Source organism: Onychomys torridus, chromosome 16 (genome assembly GCF_903995425.1).
Source record: "Onychomys torridus chromosome 16, mOncTor1.1, whole genome shotgun sequence".
Classification (NCBI taxonomy): Eukaryota; Metazoa; Chordata; class Mammalia; order Rodentia; family Cricetidae; genus Onychomys; species Onychomys torridus.
This window is the reverse complement of record NC_050458.1, coordinates 48,663,451-48,680,868: the sequence shown is the minus strand read 5'-3', so window position 1 is coordinate 48,680,868 and position 17,418 is coordinate 48,663,451. Positions and strand designations below refer to the sequence as shown.

Below are 17,418 nucleotides of genomic sequence, written 5' to 3'. Positions count from 1 at the left end.
GGCTGCATCATGGTGCCCAGTCTCCCCAGAGACCTGACCTGGCCAGCTCCAAAATAAACTAAGAGTCCCTGCCTGCTTTCCTGGCCCCTTTGCTCATGCTCATGTTTCATAAGTGACTACCTCTTGCTTACCACTCCATCTATCACCTAGTGAAGTGCCAGGCACTGAAGATAGAGTAGCCCTCCTTTCAAGCCTTCATCTGCAAGCCCCTTGCCTGCTCATAATTATAAAGATCCTGCCCTGGTCTAGGAAGCCCCTGATCCTGGCCCAGGTTGCACATCTCTCTGCTGGGCTCCCCAGCACCACGGACAGCTCCAGCCACCACAGGGCACACCTCTGGGGATCCAGAAGTCCTTTTGCTAACCTAATGTGGTTAGCACTTTACCAGCTGAGCCATCTCCCCAGCTCTTTCCTGAGTTAAATGAACCCAAAGACAGCCATCAGGAGGAAACAGGAGAGAGTATATGGTGCACCCTCCCTGGGGCTTCTCAGTGTTCCACAACCCACCTTCCAAGGGCAGAGTGCCACCCTGGGGACCACTTTCATGGCAAGTGAGCCCAGGCTTCCACACAGCTGGGCTGACCTGTCATTAGAAATCATGATGCATCTGTTCTTCTCTAGCCTATTAAGCTATGCCTCTCTGCACCCAGAGACAAGAGGTGTCTACTGTTTACTCAGTGGATCGTTTTCCATTCTGTTCTATGCAGACTGCTGATGAGTGGGCAGAGAACATGCCCAAGGTACCACCCCCCATACCTCCCAAAGAAATGGCCAACAGAGACATCTTGGCACGGATGCACAAGGCAGTGGCTTCCCACTATCACACCATCGTCCAGGAGTTTGAGAACTTCGACACCTCGAAAAACAACACAGTCTCCAGAGATGAGTTCAGATCTGTCTGCACCCGCCATGTCCAGATCCTGACGGATGAGCAGGTAAGACTGCGGCTGCTCATCCCAAGCCGTTGTTGGAGCAGAGAGTTCTAAGCTGCACTCTGTTTTTTTTTTAAATGTTTCATTTTCCACCCCAACCCACTCCCCTTTTCTTTTCCTCCTCCCTCCCCCCCCCCCTTTTCCTTCTCTACCTCCCCCCTTCCTCTTCAATAAGCTCTCAGTACATAATCCTTAATAACCCGGAACTTAGACCAGTCTTACCTTAAACTTGGGGTGATCTTTCTGCTTAGGTGTCCCAGTGCTGGGAGTGCCTGCATGAGCTACCACGCCCTGCTAAGGTCTTATTTTGTGCTAACTCATACTGAAACTCACAGGAGCGGCTGTTGCTACAACAGCTGTGAACCACACCATTTCAGGCAGGGTGAGCTTGATGTCCCTTTTACTGTGAAAATCAGCCTCAGCTCCCAGTCTCCTGCATCTGTGATCCTCTGGCGCTGGCATGATTGACAGGGCTTTCCCTCTCTCTGCAGCACCCCGGGGCAGCATGCTGTGCCAAGTGTGTTGGGGATGGTGCCAGAGTGCTAAGTACCACTTAACTGCCATCTTGTCCCCATGACCTGGCTCACCTGCATTGTAAAACCTTGTCTCACACTCAAAGGCGTCCAGCTCTCCTGACTTCCAGAGCTCTGAGTGGGGGAAGGGACGTGGCTTGGAAAGCTGTGAGTGCAATCAACCTTCCAGGGAAAGAGAACAGCTTTATCAGGAGGGAGTATCTCTGGACATTTATCTGTGATTTTACCCCCCAGACAGACACCCCTAGCATGAGAAAGGTGTTTGCAGGCAGTAAATCAACCCAGGCTTCTGCGTCTACGCAGCTGTGCGCCCGTCCAGCTGTGTGACTCAGAAAAGTCGGTTGGCATCTCTATGTTTTCCCCGGTGTTCCTCCCTGGGCCCTCCTGGCACCCTTCCCTCCTAGCCAGCTTCCTCCTCTGCCTCTGCCAGGACCTGGCCCCTGCATCTCTCACTGCCTACTCCTTCCAGATTCTAAACAGAGGCAGGCCTTTCCCAGCCCCACTTGGCAGAGCTAGCCATGTCCCACTCAGCCCTTCCAGCGCCCTGCTTCTTCCCAGGTCCCTTGCCCCTGGTCTCCTGATCACAGCCTTGGCCTCTGAGCCAGTCTCTAGGAACATAGCCACCCATGTTGGTGTGCAGCAAATACATGTCCCAAGGCAGCAGAGCCCACTCCTGCGTGAGTGGTGGTGCCGGGCAGCTGTCAATGGCAGGATTGTCCCCCTGTCGCCATGACAAGAGCACCATGAGGGAGGGAGGGCTTATTTTGGCTCATGGTTTGAAAGTGCAGCCTGTCACGATAGGGAGTGCAAGGCAATGGAGGCTTGAGGCAGCCGGCCATGTTGTGTGCACAGCCAGGAAGCAGAGAGAGGTGATTGCTGGTCACTTCCTACTTTTTATTCAGCCCCGGACCCCAGCCCATCAGATAACATTTATTTAGGGTGTGTCTTCCCACCCTAATTACTCTAATCCAGAAGACTCTCCACAGACGTGTATAGAGGCTCATCTCCTAGGTGATGCTAGAGCCTGTCCAGTGGACACTCAAGATTAAGCATCCTAGCAGAGGAGGGACATCAGAGGCCAGAAGAGCGGTGCTTATGAAGACGTGCAGGCTACTCCCTATTGGGAAGGAGCCTGTGGCAGCTGAGAGGCCATGGCCAGGCACCTGCTGGGGACCCTGGTCTCCCTGACAACAGGATGCAGGCCCACAGAAACAGAGCAGCACAGCCAGGAGCAGCAGCCTGATGGCAAAGCAGCCCCACCCCGTCCCCGAAGGGCCTGCATTCTCAGAGAACTTTTAGATAGTAAACATACTGAGTCAAATAGGCAGTATCTTTGCCAATGGCAATGCTGTATATTTCTCTAAGGGCAGGAAAAGGGTACAGAAAGAGTGGGAAATATGCCTGTAACTCGAAGGGTCGGGGAGGCACTCTGAGCAGGTAGCCTCGAGGGGAAGACCTGGTTACTAGGTAGGGTTAGCTGGAAGCAGAGGGGACCTGGATGACAAGGGCTGCGATGTGGTTGGACCATTGGTGGAAGACCAGTGCTTGGAGGGGGTCTGGAGTCTATCCTGTAGGACAGGAGCCAAGTGGGAGCGTTTTGTCTTCACTCAGGGCTGTGAGAGGGTGGCCCTACCCTGTGCCAGTTGGCCTGATCGGTGGCTTCAAACAGTGGTCCTCTGGCTGCTGTGTGGAGATAGTCAGATGAAGGGCAGGGACCAGGGGCTGACTATTGACAGAGGGCACCAGGAGGGGTTCTGAGGGTGTCAGAGCTGAACCCCACGGGATGTGCCAGCACCAGTGCTCACCGTGAGAGTGGCTGTGTTCACTGTGGGCGGCAGTAGATCCAGGTGTTGGTGTTGGGCAGGACAGAGCAAGGCGGTTCAAGATGAGCTGTCTGCAGGAAGCTGTAAAGGTGGGTGCCAAGGCAGAGGCTGGAGGGTGGGCAAGGTGAGAGTGGACATGGCTAAGGACCTAAGAAGCAGGCTGAGGGTGCCAAGGGCAGGCAGAGCTTGGGGGCAACAGATTGAGAAGTCTGGGAGACAGGAGAGAGTAGAAGAAAAGACCAAGTGACATTGGGGAGGAGCTGGGGAGGTGCTGGATGTGAATTGTGTGTGCATATATATGTTTGCATGAGTGTGTAAGTGTCACATACATATGTGAATATGTGTATATGTGTGTATGCACATGTATATGTACCCATCTGCATATACACGACAGTCACCTCGGCTCCCCAGGAAGCCATGTAGTGGTGCATGTCTGCAATACCAGTACTGAGGCAGGGGCATCACCAGCTCCCTGCCAGTGTTGGTGGGTTCCTGCCTCCAGGGGGTGGGGGAGGGGAACCCATGACACTTAGTGGATTGCACTGGTTGAGCTCCCTGTCTGCTGTCCCAGACTCCCTCTCTTCCTGTCCATGTCTGTTATCCTCCATTGTGCTCTACTGTTGCTGCTGTGTGGGATCTTCCATTGTAAGGAAACACTCAGAACTTCATACCTTCAGTTTACGTTTTCTCGGCTGTTGTCATAACCGCTTTGCTAAACTCAGTCATTTTGTAATGACTTGTCAGCTGATTCCCTGAGCTGATACCTCAAGCCAGTTCTGAACAGCAGGCAGGTGTCCTTCCAACTCATTTGCCTGTTATTCCTTTTCCTTGCTTTGTAGCAAAGCCTAGATCCCATGGTCTTTCCAAACAGAGCCGTGACAATGGCTTCCCTGTTCTAGCCTTGACTGACCAGGATTGCTTCAGTATTCCAAGGTTAGAACTATTTTCCCTAGAGACATTTCCATATATCAAATGTCAGGAGCTCCCGGTCAATTGTTAAGTTCTTTGTATGCCTGTTTTTCTAAAACCCAGCAACCATGGGTGGGCACTGCGTGTATCAAATGCTTCCTGTATGTGTGTACATATATCAAGATAGGCATCTAGTTTTTCTTATTCACTTTCTCAACACAGTGAGCTGTGCTGATAGGTAGCACAATAGTAAAGCAAACGTATGCTTCTGTTGTATGCACAGTTTCGTTAGGGTGTGTTGAAAGTGTTTCCATGGCTGCAGAGATGGCTCAGTGGTTAGGAGCACTGGCTGCTCTTGCAGAGGACTTGAGTTGGGTTCTGACCTATGTGATGGCTCACAACTTCCTATGATGCCAGCTCCAGAAAACTCAGTGCCCTCAATGGCCTTGGCAGGCTCCCACGTGTGCATACAAACATGTACACATACTCCCTCCCTCCCTCCCCTCCCTTTAAACTTAAAAATAATTGTGTTGATGTTTGTGACATCTGTACTTTCTCAAGTTTGTGTCTTGTTGGAATCAAGAGTACACCAGCTGTGTAATAGAGTCTAGGGCTATGTACTTTTGTCAAAAGAGTCTGGGCAGAACTGGGCTGACAGCTTCCTGAAAGTAAAAAATGCCAGTAAGCCTTCCGGGACCCAGAGTTTTCCATAATGGGGGGTTTAACTGCCAGCATGTTCTTCTGATGGTTACAGGACCACCCAGGCTCATCCATTTTGGTGGCTTACATTTTTACATGAATTTGTCCACTTTTTCTCCCTTTTCTGATTGGCATCCACTGACTCACCATAGAATCTGTGTCTTCTTTCAGTTCTTGCTGTATGTGCCACACCACTGGACCACACCATACTAGGTTTCCCCTAGCTTCACGCTACAGCCGTGTGTGCTCTTCATCTTTTCTGAGGATCAGCTTTCAGCTCTCCCAGCTTCCTGCTGCATTGACAGCCTCTCTCTTGTTCCTTCTGCTTTGGCATAGGTTGGATGCAGGCTTTGAATTTCAGCTGCTCTTCCTCCCATAATAGGCACTTAAAACTGTACATTTCTGTCTAATTACTACTTTAGCTGCATCCAAATTTTGATACATAGTTGTAAAATTATAATGGAGCTCCTAGTCTCTTATTCCCATCTTGGGTCCTTTGATTTAGAAATACGGGTGTTTTTTTGTTCCTGAATGAATATGTTTTTAAAGAGTTATTAACTTATAAATGAACATGATTTTAGTTAGAGAATGGTACTGGATCTTATCAGTTATTAGTTATCTGAGATTGGATGTGTGGTCATTCTTTAAAAATGTTTCATTTGTAGCTAGATAGTATGTTTTGAATGGAGCATTATGAAGCATTTTACACCTGCTGATTGAAACCAGCTGTTACTTCTAGCCTCAGAATCTCTGTTCTCTCAGTTAGCTTGGTCCAGCAATGGCTGAGAAATGTGGATACTTGTAACTCAGTGTTAGATGTTTCAAGTTCTAAAAAAATAGCTTTTAATCTTAAAGTCTATTTAGTGTGATAGTAGCATGACCTCTGAGCCTTTTTTAAATTTAGTGCCTACTTGATATATCTATTTCAACTTCTTCAAATCTTTGACGCCCCTGATAATTCTGTTTTGTGTGTAGGCTTATGAATAAATGGATTCTTAAACATCCTCTCTAGTGATCCCTGCCATTTTACATGGGTGTTTGACTCATTTACATTTATTGTTGTTGCTGTTGTCTCCATTTATTTCTGTTGTCAATATTAAGTATCCTGCCATGCTCATTTCCTTTAAATTGTTTGAAAATATATTTTCTTGACATAAGGAAACCCCCTTTCCTACCTATTTGTCAAAAGCTACATACTTTCCTAGTCAATAACTGGCTGTTGCCCTTACCTCTTAGCAGTTTTTAAACTAGGTCCCCTTGCTTTCTGGTTTGTGAGGCTATTGAGTTGCTGTGATTCAATAGTCTTCTTGAATTTCATGGTATTGTTATTAATATTTTATCTTTATCTTGCAATTTTTCTCTACAAATTAAACCCTTAGGGTTCACTGACCCTACTAGTATTTGTTCAGCATTGTTTTCTTTACCTTTCTTCTGCTGATTATGATCTGTTCATTTGATTGTGACCTGTTAATACATTTTTTTCAATGATTGCATTTTTTTCATTTCAAGGAACTTTCTTTTCCCCTCCTTTCAAGTGTCTGTCAATTGTGTGTTTCTCATTGCTAATTCTAATGCTTGATTTTTAACACAATTAGGTATGGTCACTGACAGCTGTGATATCTGAAGGCAGAGTCAGCCTTGGCTTGCTCCTTCATGTCTGTGGTGATTTTATTTTTTCGAATGCCATTGGCAGGCTGAGTCTATCTGGGAGCTGTTACCCTGTTGTTGTATTTAGTTATGAAACCAGCTTTGCCAGGAGAGCTCAGTGCAGCGAGAGGTGGAGTGGGCACCAGAGGCCAGGTGAGGAACAGAGGGCAGATGGACATGCAGATGGTCTCAAGGAGAATGTGGGAACAGAATGGGACAAGGAGGACCAGAGAACAGTGAAGATAAGAGTCCAGGGGCATTGCAGACAGTCTTCAGGAGTGGCCCTCTGAGTGGCTAACACAAGCGCAACATTCTGTTGGTGTTTTATCACGGCAGCAGAAGATTTACTAAGACAAAGAGTTGGGGTTGACGGGGACCTGCCACTTGTCTTCAGGAATTCACTGGCCAAAGATGACAACAGAAGGCATGGTGAGGATAAAGCCAGAGCCTGCAAGGTGTTGCTACATGTATCCTTGCTGGGAGGCAAATAGAGGAGGCCTTGTCTAGCTCTGCACCTGACACACAGGAGCTGTGAGAATTCAGAGACTCCCATGATCCTCAGGGGCAGCTTCAGCCAGAGCTGGGTTCAGAGGGAGCTCGAGGATGTGGGTTTTGTGATGATAGAGAGAGTTCCTCAGAGTGCCATGGGAGAGTAGGGACTAGGAGCAGGCAGGAGGGAGGCCTGCAGCCAAATGGCTCAGGAGAGTGATCATCCCAGCTGGCAGCTGAGGCTGTGTCTACATAGTGGCCAGATGGGTGAACACTGTGAGACTCACAGTGTTGTGGAACGTTATTTTAAGATGTGTTACATTCCCCTCTCTGTGGAATATTTGTTTAATTTGTAAAGATGTGTTACATTTGTCTAACTCTGTGAAGCTGTGTTACTTTGCCTGCCTAAACCACCTGATTGGTCTAATAAAGAGCAAGGCAGGAGAGGGGTAGGCAGGGCTGCAATGCAAGGCAGAGATAATAAATAAAAGATAGAAAAGGGAGGATCATAAAAAGGAGGAGAGAACACCAGGGGCCAGCCACCCAACCACCCAACCAGCCCCAGAGTAAGAGGGAAAGGAATAGAGAATAGAGAAAGGTAAAAGCCCAGAGGCAAAAGGTAGATGGGATAATTTAAGAAAAGCTGGCTAGAAACAAGCCAAGCTAAGGCCAGGCATTCATAAGTAAGAATAAGTCTCCATGTATTTATTTGGGAGCTGGATGGTAGCCCCCAAAGAGTGGGGAAAAAAAAAAAACTACACATGGCTACTGAAAGATGCTGGCTGAGTCTGGAGACCAGGGCTAGCCTGGGGTAAAGCAGAGGCTGCTTGGTGGATCACTAGGGTCCTGTTGCTCCAGGTGTGAGTTGGCCCACTTCACTTGCTTTTTGGAAGAATCTTGTACATTTTCAATATATTCTTTTTAAATCTTCCTGTAGGTTCTGAAGTTGAGTCAGAAGTCTGTGGGCAGGGCTTAGCAGACTTCCTGGGGGGGGACAGGGGTTCTGCTCCCTAGGCTAGTCCACCTCCAAGCTCATCAGTTATGTGGAGTGTTATTACCCATCATGGGTTGTTTTTCATTTTCTCAATGACTGCCAATCCTCTCAGCCCCAGATACCAACCTCTGGGAATATGTTTGGTATGTCTATCTGTAAATCCCACGCATGGCAGTTTCCTGCCTGAGGATTCCCAGGTCAGGGTGGTACCTAACTCCAATCCCAGAGATGCACCCACATGTCTGACCCCAAGATTAGGCTGGTGTGGCAGCTCGCAAGCCTTTGGGGACTTTAGATGGAGCCCGAGAGCTGGTCACTTTCATTCATTTGCTGTGGATAACCCCAGGAGATACCCAGGGGCCAACTAAGTTTCTGGTGACCTCTAGACTGCAAGGGGAACAGGAAACTGTCCCCCACCCTAGCCTCCTAGCCTCTGTCTGTCCCTTGGAAGGCTGAGAGCCAGGCTCTGTCAGCTGGGGGTTTTGCAAGCGGTCAGGTTGTGGGGAACAAGAGCGCTTCTTCTAGGCTCCCTCAAAGTCCTATAGCCATCAAAGGCGGCTGGGTGGGAAGCCCTCCTGTGGCTTTGGCCCCTGCTGTGTGTAGTTTTCATAAGGTCTGTGGTGTCAGACAGCCACCACGCAAAGCCATAAACTTCTCCCCGGTTTCCAAATGCTTCCTTTCCATCTTGCAAAAGGGATATTTCTTACCTATGGGGTGAAGTAAATTGTGGATGTAAAGGCAGTGGCTGGGGCGGTGGCACCTTAGAGCCGCTGTGCCTCAGGTGTACAGGGACAGCTGAGAAATGAGGCCGGCGGCTTCCCAGGGATGAAGGTGGGGCCCGGTTTGATTTGCATTTTCTCCTACAATGTTTTTATGCACCACAGCTCGGTCACTGTGACTAATCACAAGATTTAATGGCCTTAAACTGCTCACTGAGGACCCAATTCAATTAAAAAATGTCCTGCGGAAGCCATGAATAACCCCCTTGTCTTGCCTTTTTTCCCCCCACAGTCTTCCAGAGGCTTCTGTCCTGCAGAGACCAAATGGATTTTTTACTCCTTTCTTAATTTTTTTAAAATGACATGATCCCTGGTCCACAGTCACCTCCTGTCCCCTCTGGCCCCACTCCTCCAGGACTCCCGGGAGAAGAGTTGGTCTCTCCTGCTGGGTTCACACTCCCCTGGGACTGACTTGCTGCTCTTAGTTTGACAGGCTGTGGAGCGAGATGCCCGTCAACGCCAAGGGGAGGCTCAAGTACCAGGACTTCCTCAGCAGGTTCGGGACCGAGAGAGCACCCTCACCGCCCATGGCCGCAGGTGACTCTGGAGACTCAACCGTTGCCCAGAGGGGAAGCAGTGCCCCTGAGGTCTCCCAAGGAACCAGATCCACCCTCTGCTCCCCTTCGCGGGACTCCAGATCTGGGATGAAATCACGGAGTCATCCCTGTGTGAGTTCCCAGCCCGATATGTGCCCCATGTCACCTCCAGGCAGGTCCATGTACACAGGGGCCCCAGAGTTTCTCCCTCAGACTGCAGGTGACTGAGAGACTAGGTTCTTGGGGAGGCTCTAGTATCAGTTTCTGGCGGAAGTAGGGGGTAGTTTGAGGAAGGGTGGGGGGGGGGCAGGGTGGAAAGAGACAGAAGGGGAAGTAGACACAGGAGTAGGGCACAGCATCCATAGGCAGGAAGCCTGGCTCTGAGAAGGACAGTCCCCTGACCTTCCATACTGATGAATGTGTTCCCAATTTACACCAGAGCCAGGTGAGGCCTAGGGTGTTTTCCTAGACACAGAGCCCTGAGCCCTAGACTGAGTCATCCCAGGCTTGCCAGAAGGAGGCTCCTGGGGATGCCTGCCTTGCCCTTGAACAGAATGACAGTGTCTCTGGGGCAGGGCAACTGAGACCGCACTACACATGCCCACAAGGCAGCTGCTGTGTGCTTACGCCGTGTGGAGTAGTATGGCCCCAGACAGAGTGCCTATCATGTGCTCTAGCACTGTCTTCTGTATACCTACTAGGCACTGGGTTTTTGCTACAGCTCAAAATGGACAAAGGTCCCCCACTTAAGAGGATTATGGTGTCACAGATTTCAGGATGACAGACAGTGAATGTGGTCTCCCGGGAAGTCAGAGGAATGTAGAACTGGGAATCTGGGGAAACAAGCATAGCATTAAGGAGTTAGGCCCCAGAAAGGCTGCCTCTTAAGGGTGGAGGGAGTCCCAAGCCAAGGAATTCAGGGAGTTTCTGGGATTTAGGAAGGGCAAGAAGAAGTGCTGTCCTCTAAAACATGGCTATGTATTTCTTTCCAAAGCTATTCTGCTTATTATGGGTTGGCTTCAGATGGCTCGCGGGTGGAAGTAAGGTCATCTCCTCTCCTGGCACCTGCAGAGCTGGACCTTCAGGTCCACTCTGTGGTTCCCATGACTTCCCCATGAGACCTCCAGTTGAGAGACCCTTTGCCTCCCTCCCCACAGACCCCAGTGGGCATCCCACCCCTGCAGAACTGTGAGCCCATTGAGAGCAAGCTTCGCAAGCAGATCCAGGGCTGCTGGCGTGATCTCCTGAAGGAATGCAAGGAGAAGGACATTGACAAGCAAGGGAGCGTGAAGGCAGCGGAGTTCCTGGGTCCGTCTGACTCCACCCCTGGGGAGATATCCATCCGTCCTGCTGGCCCTGGGATGGGGATGGGGGGGGGGGGGGGGAGATGGGAGGAGCCTGTGGGGGTATTCATGGGTGGAGCCAGCCACTGGCCAAATGAGGGCGAGAATACGTGAATCCCCACCAACTGCACTGTGGGCTGCTTGGTCCTCAGCACTTGTCGAGAAGTTCAAGCTGGACATTAGCAAGGAAGAGAGCCAGCAGCTCATTGTCAAGTATGACCTGAAGGGCAATGGCAAGTTCGCCTACTGCGACTTCATCCAGAGCTGCGTCCTCCTGCTGAAGGCCAAGGAGACCTCCCTGATGCGGAGGATGAGGATCCAGAATGCAGACAAGATGGTAGGTGTTTCGTCCTGGAGACCGTGGGGTCCCGAACCAGGCACAGGTGGACCTGATCACACAGGATCCCCAGGGCCTGCTGGTCAGAGCCTGGCCCCGCCCTGCCACCAGCCAGGACTTTCCTGACAGGTGTCCCCAGATGTCACTGCAAACCTCCCCACAAATGCCCCTTGGATCTCTGGCTACCCAGGATCTGTGCTGGGAGAGAGGCCCTTCATCTTCATTCCCTAGTACCCAAAGGCCAGGAAGGTAGGAGGTGGCCGCCAGGTCAGTTAAGATGGCAGGGCCTGTGTGTCAAGGCATTTTCCTACAGGTAAAAGGGGTAAAGATAAGACTTGGAGGACATCAGAGCTAACTGTGACATTTAAAATGTCCTAGAAGCTCAATTTCTTTAAAAATCATGGAAAGAAGTCTTCTTTCTGCTTCTGGAACTCTGAGGGGCAGAGTCTAAAGATACATCCTGGGGGCTGGAGGCTGAAAATCTTTTGGTGGGAGCCATCTACCCACAGTGGTCTTTCTCGGGGTGAGGCAGGGCTTCTTCCCTGCACAGTGCCCTGGGGAGTTAAAGAAAAGGCAAAGTGGGCATGTGGGGTCCCAGGGCTCACAGCCAAATTAACCCTTCAGAACTTGGCTGTGAATGTGCAGCCGGGGGTGGAGCCCGGGCTGAGTGTGGGTGGGGCTTGAGCAACTCAAACACCCAACCGCCACCCACCCCACCACACCACCACCTACCCCACCCCACCACACCACCACCTACCCCACACCACCTACCCCACCCCACCACACCACCACCTACCCCACCCCACCACACTACCACCTATCCCACCCCACCACCCCACCACCCCACCACACCACACCACACCACACCACACCACACCACACCACCACCTACCCCACCACACCACCCCACCACACCACCACCTACCCCACTACACCACACCACCACCACCACCACCCACCCCACCACACCACACCACCCCTGCTCATCGTCTGTGATTGTCCTTCCTTTCTTCATTTTATTCTTGCTTGCCTTTTCTCTTTCTTGGTTGGTGGACAAAGCTTCTGAAGACAGGGACTCACCGTGTGACCCAGGCTGGCCTGAAACTCCTGGCAATAATCTTCCTGTCTCATCACCAGCACTTGGCTGTAGGCTCAAAAGATGGCAAAGACACTAAGACCCAACCAGGGGAGCATCCCTGGCTCTTCCCTTTCCTTCTCAGTTGTGAAGTAGTCATGAAAACCATATCCAGCGCTTCTCCAAGCTCTATCGCGCCCTAAGCCTTGCTCACACTCCTCCCGAACATGGAACTACAAAGTGCGTTCTAGGCTCCTCTTCCATAGTCTGTAATGCTGAGTTAGATAAGGAGTGTCGAGTGCCGCTGGGCTGGGAACACCGCTGAGCAGTAGAGTGGGGAGCATTGCTTGAGCAGCTCACACAGGCCCAGGAGCAAGCAAATCCAGTTCCAATCTCCGTATAGCCTCAGTGGGGGCTGATGACCTCACCCCACCCCCACCCCCACCTGGGCAGCCATCAGAGGGCCTGGAGCAAACGGTCCATCCTAAAAGCCATGCAGGAAGCCACACACAGAAAGTTCTAGGTGAGATCCAGTACCCGATGCTGCTTACCTGTAGGAGCCAGTTAAAGGCAAAGCCAAGTGTCCATGAAGCTAGCCCAGCCCCATGGAACGGAGATGATGTTCTGGTCCTCCGTGGAGTCTCTTGGGGCCCAGGAACCTAGTTGGAGGACCATGGGGGAATCTTGTACCCTGCAAAGCCTCCCCTACTTTAGTTTCCTTCTGCTCCTCTGGCCTCAGTTTCCCCTTCTAGAAATGAGCTAGAATGGTCTATGCGGAGTAGACGATGGGTCTCTGTGGAGAAGAGTGTGTTGCTGCCTCTTTTGACCCACTCTTCTAGAGTAGAGGGGACCTCCCAACCTTTCCCCATCCCTAGACAGTCTGGAGGGCCAGGATGGGAGCTCTGGGTTCCTGCCAGTTATCCCAGAACATACCCACTGGACTCCCCTGCCCCAGGTGTCCATCGAGTACAGAATGGTTTCTCCTTCCTTGGTTGGAAAGGCTCCCTGCCCACCCCACCCTCCTAAGAGAAAGGATCCCTGTGCCATCCTGGCCACGGTGTACCACAGCCTCAGCTCAGAAGCCACATGGCAGAGAAGCTGAAAGGGACATTCCCCCTTTGGGGGTTCCAGTTTGCTCAGGACTTTGAACAGAGAGGGCAGGCATGGCATGGGGAGGCAGTTTGGGCCACAGGCATTAGCGGGGTTGGCTGGGCTGGGTTGGGCTGGGCACCAGTAAGGGTGAGCCAGGTTAGGCAGGACCCTCACAGGTGGGCAGATTGTGAGCTAGCCAAGCTCTGGGGCCCTGGGTGTGAGGGGGGGGTCTTCTTCCCAGGTGCTAATTTACATATGAACTGAAAGTAACATAACCTCACTAGTTTGTTTTAGGTATTGCCATGTTGCAACTAGGCTTTCCTGGGACTGGCTGCTCTTGCCTGTAGGTCACCACCATGGCATGCAGATGTGTGTTGGGGATAAAATACTCAGACGTCCTGTTTTCATCCCTAGTACCTAAAGGAATAAGCCGTTTGGTGGTACTTCCTTTACCCATCACACCCTGTAGCCTCCCAAATGCCCTGCATCACAAGAGCCTCCTGGAAGGTCTCCTCTTTGTCTTGCCTCAGTATGACTTTGAAATTGGCCTAGTGTCTGCATGGCCCTGTCCTTGCACATGGGACCTACCGTGACTGGATGAGAGCTGGGATCATGTTCCCTCCCTCAGACTCAAGGTTCCATCTGAGAACCGGAGGTAGGAAGATGGTCCCCTCCCCCCAGACTGTGGTGACTCTGAGGTGTTCCCACAAGCCTCTGCACCCCTGAGGTGGTCAATCTGAACAGCCCTCATTGCAGAAACACGGAGCAGAGTCAGGCCACCAGCTGAGAGGACAGTGTGCATGTGTCCTCCAAGCCACCAGCTGAGGGGATGGTGTGCAGTGTGTCCTCCAGGCCACCAGCTGAGGGGACGGTGTGCAGTGTGTCCTCCAGGCCACCAGCTGAGAGGATGGTGTGCATGTGTCCTCCAGGCTACCAGCTGAGGGGACAGTATGCAGTGTGTCCTCCAGGCCACCAGCTGAGGGGATGGTGTGCAGTGTGTCCTCCAGGTCACCAGCTGAGGGGATGGTGTGCATGTGTCCTCCAGGCCACCAGCTGAGGGGACGGTGTGCATGTGTCCTCCAGGACACCAGCTGAGGGGACGGTGTGCATGTGTCCTCCAGGACACCAGCTGAGGGGACAGTGTGCATGTGTCCTCCAGGACACCAGCTGAGGGGACAGTGTGCATGTGTTCTCCAGGCCACCAGCTGAGGGGACAGTGTGCATGTGTCCTCCAGACCACCAGCTGAGGGGACGGTATGCAGTGTATCCTCCAGGCCACCAGCTGAGGGGACAGTGTGCAGTGTGTCCTCCAGGCCACCAGCTGAGGGGACGGTGTGCATGTGTCCTCCAGGCCACCAGCTGAGGGGACGGTGTGCATGTGTCCTCCAGGCCACCAGCTGAGGGGACAGTGTGCATGTGTTCTCCAGGCCACCAGCTGAGGGGACAGTGTGCATGTGTCCTCCAGGCCACCAGCTGAGGGGACGGTATGCAGTGTATCCTCCAGGCCACCAGCTGAGGGGACAGTGTGCAGTGTGTCCTCCAGGCCACCAGCTGAGGGGACGGTGTGCAGTGTGTCCTCCAGGCCACCAGCTGAGGGGACGGTGTGCATGTGTCCTCCAGGCCACCAGCTGAGAGGACGGTGTGCATGTGTCCTCCAGGCCACCAGCTGAGGGGACAGTATGCAGTGTGTCCTCCAAGCCACCAGCTGAGGGGATGGTGTGCAGTGTGTCCTCCAGGCCACCAGCTGAGGGGACGGTGTGCAGTGTGTCCTCCAGGCCACCAGCTGAGGGGATGGTGTGCAGTGTGTCCTCCAGGCCCACCCAGTTCCCAAGCTCTTCCCTAATCTCGGTTTTAGAAAGAAGCCGGTGTGGAGACTCCATCCTTTTACTCAGCCTTGCTGCGGATCCAGCCCAAGATTGTTCACTGCTGGAGGCCCATGCGGCGTACCTTCAAGGCCTATGATGAGAGCGGGACAGGTCTCCTGAGTGTGGCTGACTTCAGGAAGGTAAGACTCTGCTCTCTGTGGCTATGCGCCTGGAGCAGGCAGCCTGGAAAGGTCAGTAGCATGGAAAGCTCAAAAGAGCCCCTGCGCTTGCCCATGGCGGCCGCAGCTGTGGTCTCCTTACTCCATACTTGCAGGTTACAGCTTCTCTTCCCTAAAGGTTTCTGGAAACTTCCAGGGTGTGTGTGTGTGTGTGAGTGTGTGTGTGTGTGTGTGTGTGTGTGTGTACAGTACCTTTGTTTCCTTTGCTAGGCCCCTGTCTATGCCTAGGACCTACTTCCATGTCCTATCAGGGTCTTGGGACCGTTGGGACAGCCCAAGAGTGTGTATGTGATACAGCCTCCCACACAGGGAGCCCCACTGCACCCCACAGTGCACAGTAGAGTGGTGCCATTTGGTTCGGCTAATCCTGGGTGCCACATAACTCTGAGTCTGCCATCCGCAGTATCCCACCCACACCCCAACTCCTCATACCCCACTTCAGCCTCCCATGCGTGCTGGGGCCAGGCACCTTCCCAGCCAGGGAGGCTGTCTTAGTCCATCACAGATGGGAGGCCATAAGATTAGGGTTCTCTTCCCCTTCCCAGGGAGCCAGGGTATGACAAGCATAGAGGACAGTGAGATGGGAATGTCTTCAGCAGAGCCGGAGGTGAGGGACATATGGGTGTGAGCGGGGCCTCAGTTTCCTCTTCTGCTTTACTCCCATTGGGCACAGTGGCCACCAGCTGCCCTAATCCCGGGGCCCTGGGTCTTTTAGCCCATGTTCTAGCTCTTCTTAGGAACGAATGATGACATCAGCCACAGAGGAGAAAACTATAAGCTAATTTCTACACATTTTCAGGAATCTCTAGCAGGATTTATGTGGACTGTGAGGGTATAAGGCAATAGCAGCTTCAGGAGGAAGGCTCTTCCTTACCGTGCAGAAGGGCTAGAGGTGGAACCTCCCAAGCCAGCACAGCAGTGGGGTCAGGGATCCAGTTTTGTCCTGTGACCCTCAACACCCAGCTTCCTTCCCCACCTCATGGTCCGAGGTGGCTTCTGGGGCCCCCGCCTCATCCCAGATTAAGAAAAAGGCATGCCCCTTCCCCTTCAGAGCAGATGTCCTGGGTCCCACCACTGAGGAGGAAAGTGGTGATAATGGTGGGCACCTAGCATCTTCAGCTGGGGCTCCCCCATGCCCTGAGCCTGTGGATGAAGGATGAGGGGGTCCCCTGCAGTCACCAGCACTGCTAAATCAGCCTCCCGCCCACCAGGTGCTTCGGCAGTACAGCATCAACCTGTCGGAGGAGGAGTTCTTCCACGTGCTCGAGTACTATGACAAATCACTCTCTTCCAAGATTTCCTACAATGACTTCCTGCGTGCCTTCCTGCAGTAGACATCCAGGCGGGGCTGCACTGGGGACAGATGGGGCCTCAGGATCTGTCCCCAAGACTAGCAAAACCAGACCATGGAGGGCCATAGTGAGTTCCCCAAAGCGGCTTCAGAGCCTAACCCTACCCAGCATCAGGCTCCCGAGATGTGCAGGCTCTCACCCCAACCCTCTTTGGGGCTTCTCGCAACAGCAGGGCGGCCGCTGGCCTCGGGCGTCCTCACTCATTAGTTTGAGCAAATAAAATAGTCTTTGCAGGAATGACTCTTGAGACTTTAAGAGAACTACTACTAATAAAATGTTTCAAAACTTGGGATTCTTGGGGGTTTGTTCATGATTGCCTGCAGGGCACCCCCTCCCATCCACGGTCCCTGTACTATGATTTGAGGGCCAAAGCTGCTTCTGCCCACCCTCTCCCGTCTTAGAGCAGAGGACAGCTGGACCCCCATGTCCATGTCCATCCTGGTTAGTTTTGTGCCAGCTTGGCACAAGCTAGAGTCGTCTGAGAAGAGGGAGCCTCAGCTGAGAAATTTCCTCCGTCAGCTTGGCCTGTAGGCAAGTCTGTCGGGCATTTTCTTGATTACTGATTGATATGGGGGGCCCAGCCCACTGAGAGCAGTGCCACCCCTGGCCAGGTGGTCCTGAATCATATAAGAGAGGAGTCTGAGCAAGCCATGGGGAGCAAGCCAGTAAGCAGCGTTCCTCTATGGCCTCTGCATCAGTGCCTGCCTCTAGTTCCTGCCCTGGCATCCCTCAGTGATGGAGTGTGACCCTAGAGCTGTAAGATGAAATAAACCTTTTCCTCCCCAAATTGGTTTTGGTCATGGTGTTTATACAGCAGTAGCAAACTAGGTCAAT

At 52.2% G+C, this 17,418-nt stretch overlaps 1 protein-coding gene across 1 annotated transcript in view; it reads left to right on the top strand.

The window, feature by feature from the left end:
* Efcab6 (EF-hand calcium binding domain 6) overlaps window positions 1-16,874 on the top strand; it is a 203,149-nt gene extending 186,275 nt beyond the window's left edge. The window contains exons 27-32 of the mRNA XM_036207668.1: window positions 708-935; window positions 9,231-9,473; window positions 10,499-10,649; window positions 10,837-11,021; window positions 15,044-15,193; window positions 16,444-16,874. Of these exons, the coding sequence (XP_036063561.1) occupies window positions 708-935; window positions 9,231-9,473; window positions 10,499-10,649; window positions 10,837-11,021; window positions 15,044-15,193; window positions 16,444-16,566 (1,080 nt within the window). The 3' untranslated portion in view covers window positions 16,567-16,874. The remainder of the gene's footprint in view (window positions 1-707; window positions 936-9,230; window positions 9,474-10,498; window positions 10,650-10,836; window positions 11,022-15,043; window positions 15,194-16,443) is intronic.
* The last annotated feature ends 544 nt before the right edge of the window (window positions 16,875-17,418 follow it).